Genomic DNA, 3349 nt, shown 5'->3' with positions numbered 1-3349 from the left:
GATATACTAGAATTTTTTATATTTATATAGACTTAAAAACTGAACGGTTGAGATAAAAAAATATAAATAAAAAATAAATGTAATAAACGATTTAATAAGAAAATACTCAAATTAGTTGTGCTCCTTGTAACCACGCCGGGCATAAAATATCAAAAGTATCAGTAGGAGGTAAAGTACCGATAGTAGGAGGTAAAGTAGCTTCGTAACGGATAAGAGGATCATGATATGGTGATGATGAATTCGACATACATACACAAATATCATATTATATATACGTGTGCTCATCAAGCGCTCAACTCCTTCGGGAAATAAAATAAGTGACTGACCCAAAAAAAAAAACGCAACAAAGAAGAAGAAGTCAGGGGAAGCATCGGAGAAAAGCGCGCGCACGTGAAATATCAGAAGAGATTGAAAGATTCCATTTTCGGTGGGTGTGCACTTACTAGGCACAAAATGAAAGATTCCGATTTCTAATTTGTGTTCACACTTACTTTAATGTGCTAGATCCCATCCCATTTACCCTTTCACACCTGACCTCTTTTAATACTAACCTTGCTTAATACATGATCAGAAATTTACATGCATCCACGTCGAATTATGAATAGTAAATCACTCAATTCTGCGTGATAGAAGATTAACTCGATATCATGGCAAACTGCATGTACGTGAAATTAATACAGCGACATGTAATATATCAAGAATTACCATAACAATTTCTTTTCATACCGATAAAAGTACATTAAGATTGTTTGGCTAGTATTCATGTTTGCTGTCTACTTTCTTTATTTTTTTTTTTGAAAAATATCAGTAAGAGCTTCATTTTCTGATACGACACTTTGTTATCATTAAATAAAGTACTTAAAAAATGTGATGCATATGAAGAGACATGTTAGTTTATTACAATCGCGTTATTTACGTATTAGCTTAGTGTTAGTATTTGCAGCTGGTAACTTAAACAAGAGTTTCGTTCCAATATTGTTGTGCATAGAGTGAGACATTGAGTTGGTACAAGTTAGGTAATTAGTAGTGGGAATGGAATCATCGAAGGGAACATGGGTCTTTAGCTATCAGCAACAAGATTAATCTCAACAAACAAACCCAAATTGCACTACTGACATCAGAATCTGGACCTCTTTGGTTATTGTTAATTAATCTTGCAAGTAAGTAAAAATTACTTGTTAACTAAACTAGTCAATCAGATCGGCTTGATGAGTATCCCATAATGTTGTCATGCATGTTCAGTTGGAACCAATCCTCTCCTCTAAAAATGCCAAAACCCACCACCAATCCACCATAGCCAAACTGACAAGGTCAAACTCTTCCACCGCCTGCCACGTCGGAAAACATTGTCATCAAAATTAGGTTTGACCCCTTTTTCCCTCTCCCAACGTTCATCTTTATCACCATCCTCTCTCTCTCTCTCTCTCTCTCTCCGCTCTCCTGTATATAAACCGCAACGCAGCTCGCTCTCTATTCCCAGATTTTATCATCACTAGAGCCAAAACCAAAGAGAAAGAAAGAAAGAAATACATGGGGAATTGTATGAGGCACGAGGAATCGTCGTCGGTGAACTGGGGAGGTGAGGACTGGGGTTCTCTGGCGAATGATGATCGAGATCACAAGCATATGAGGAAGACGAAGAAGATAGAAGCAGAAGAAGAGGAAGGGCTTCTTGGAGGTGAAGAAGATGGTGGTAGATTTGCTGGTTCTTACGATTCACCGAAGACGAAAGCTCAACCAGCAGGAGGAGCTAATACAGAAGTGAAGATAAAGATGACGAAGAAGCAGCTGGAGGAGTTGATGGGTAGGGTGGAGCTGAAGCAAATGACTGTACAGCAGGTTTTGGCACAGTTGATCATGAGCGTTAGTAGTAGTAGTACCGATCCATACGAGGCTGATCATCAGCGTCCGTGGAGGCCTGTTCTTCAGAGCATTCCCGAGGTCAATTGATCGTGATCATCATCATCATGAATCGATCGACCTTGATCATTTTTCCTGTAGTTTTGTACATGTTGTCAATACTACTGTAGAAATTTTGTTCAGTTTTGTAAATTCTCTAGATGTTAATTAACTCCTAGAGTACAGAAATTAGTTACGCAATTTTTGCTTCAGAAATTCTCGTACGTATATATGAATCTATTACCATCTTTTACTCTTTCTGATGTTCCTTACCGTATCATACAAAACTTCTGTGATTTTTCTTTTCCGTTGTCGTGCTTCATAAGAGTCGACGAAAGTTAACCGTGTTCCTTATTAATTAGAGGTATTCTTTTCTCTCTGACCCGGTTCGATAATGGACATGTCTAACCAACCAGCTGATCCAACCCCCCCCCCCCCCCCCCCCCCAAACCCAATGAACATGTATGTGACTGTTTGCTAGGATTCACTGACCATGTCATAAGAAAGAGGCTTGATTAGCTTCACGAAAAAGGGAGGAGATGAGCTAACAACCACCTCTTGCTAGCTAGTTGGCACCTTAATTGGTTGGGCTACAAAATTAGGTGGTGGCCATTATTTGGGACCGCTTGGAGCTGGGGGATCATGTATCTTCTGTTTTGATCTACAGTTACTCCACTCATGTAACGTCATGGGATAAATTGGTGGTTATATTCAGTTTGAGACTTTGAGTGCCAGGATGACCTCCGATTCCAAAGCTGTATACAGTGGAAACATGGGGATCGATCAAAGGGAAGAAAAGAAAGCACTACCTTCAATAACCCTCCAAGGGGCCTAGCTCTTTAGTTCATAAATCATAATGCTCCCCACCTACCAATATGGTTACTCATAGAGTCAATGAATAACTAGACTTGCTCCTTTCTGTTTTATGGCTTTCTGTAACTCATAGTTCCCTTTTTTTTTTTTTTTTTTCAGAGAAGAAAAGTACAACACATTAAAGAGGAGCCCCTACGGCGCCTCAAATTAGAAGAGTCCAACAAAGAGCCTGCGACGTCTGAGGAGGTAGAAGACCATCTAAATTTTGGGAGAATCAAGGGAGTGGCCCAAATCCGTTAGATCATCCGTTAGAAAATTAGCTTCTCGTGTGATCATAATATATGATTGAAAGTGATATGATTAAAGTTGCCAGCAATCGCCCAAATATCCCTAGTAAATATTAGCCTCCAAGGAGTCTCACAAACTTTTTTTTGACATAATTGATTGTGATCAGCGAGACGTACACCCTCAACCATAATAGATGAGTAGTTGAATCTTTTAGTAGCAAGAAGACCATCTTTGAGAGCAGAGCTTTCAGCAAGGGGAACATTGGTGGTAAGAAGGCGCCGAGATCCAGCCACTAGGGGGCTCCCCAACTCGCCTTAATAATGAAACCAACGACAGTAGAAGAACCATT

General features: G+C 39.5%; 1 protein-coding gene across 1 annotated transcript; it reads left to right on the top strand.

Moving 5' to 3' along the window:
- The first annotated feature begins 1424 nt into the window (after positions 1–1424).
- On the top strand, positions 1425–2166 carry LOC101307285. The gene has a single exon (XM_004294329.1). The coding sequence runs from the start codon at positions 1531–1533 to the stop codon at positions 1948–1950; it is 420 nt and encodes a 139-aa protein (XP_004294377.1). The 5' UTR covers positions 1425–1530; the 3' UTR covers positions 1951–2166.
- The last annotated feature ends 1183 nt before the right edge of the window (positions 2167–3349 follow it).

This window comes from Fragaria vesca, linkage group LG3 (genome assembly GCF_000184155.1).
Source record: "Fragaria vesca subsp. vesca linkage group LG3, FraVesHawaii_1.0, whole genome shotgun sequence".
Taxonomy (NCBI): Eukaryota; Viridiplantae; Streptophyta; class Magnoliopsida; order Rosales; family Rosaceae; genus Fragaria; species Fragaria vesca.
The sequence above is the reverse complement of the archived record's forward strand: the minus strand, read 5'-3'. Positions and strand labels throughout refer to the sequence as shown.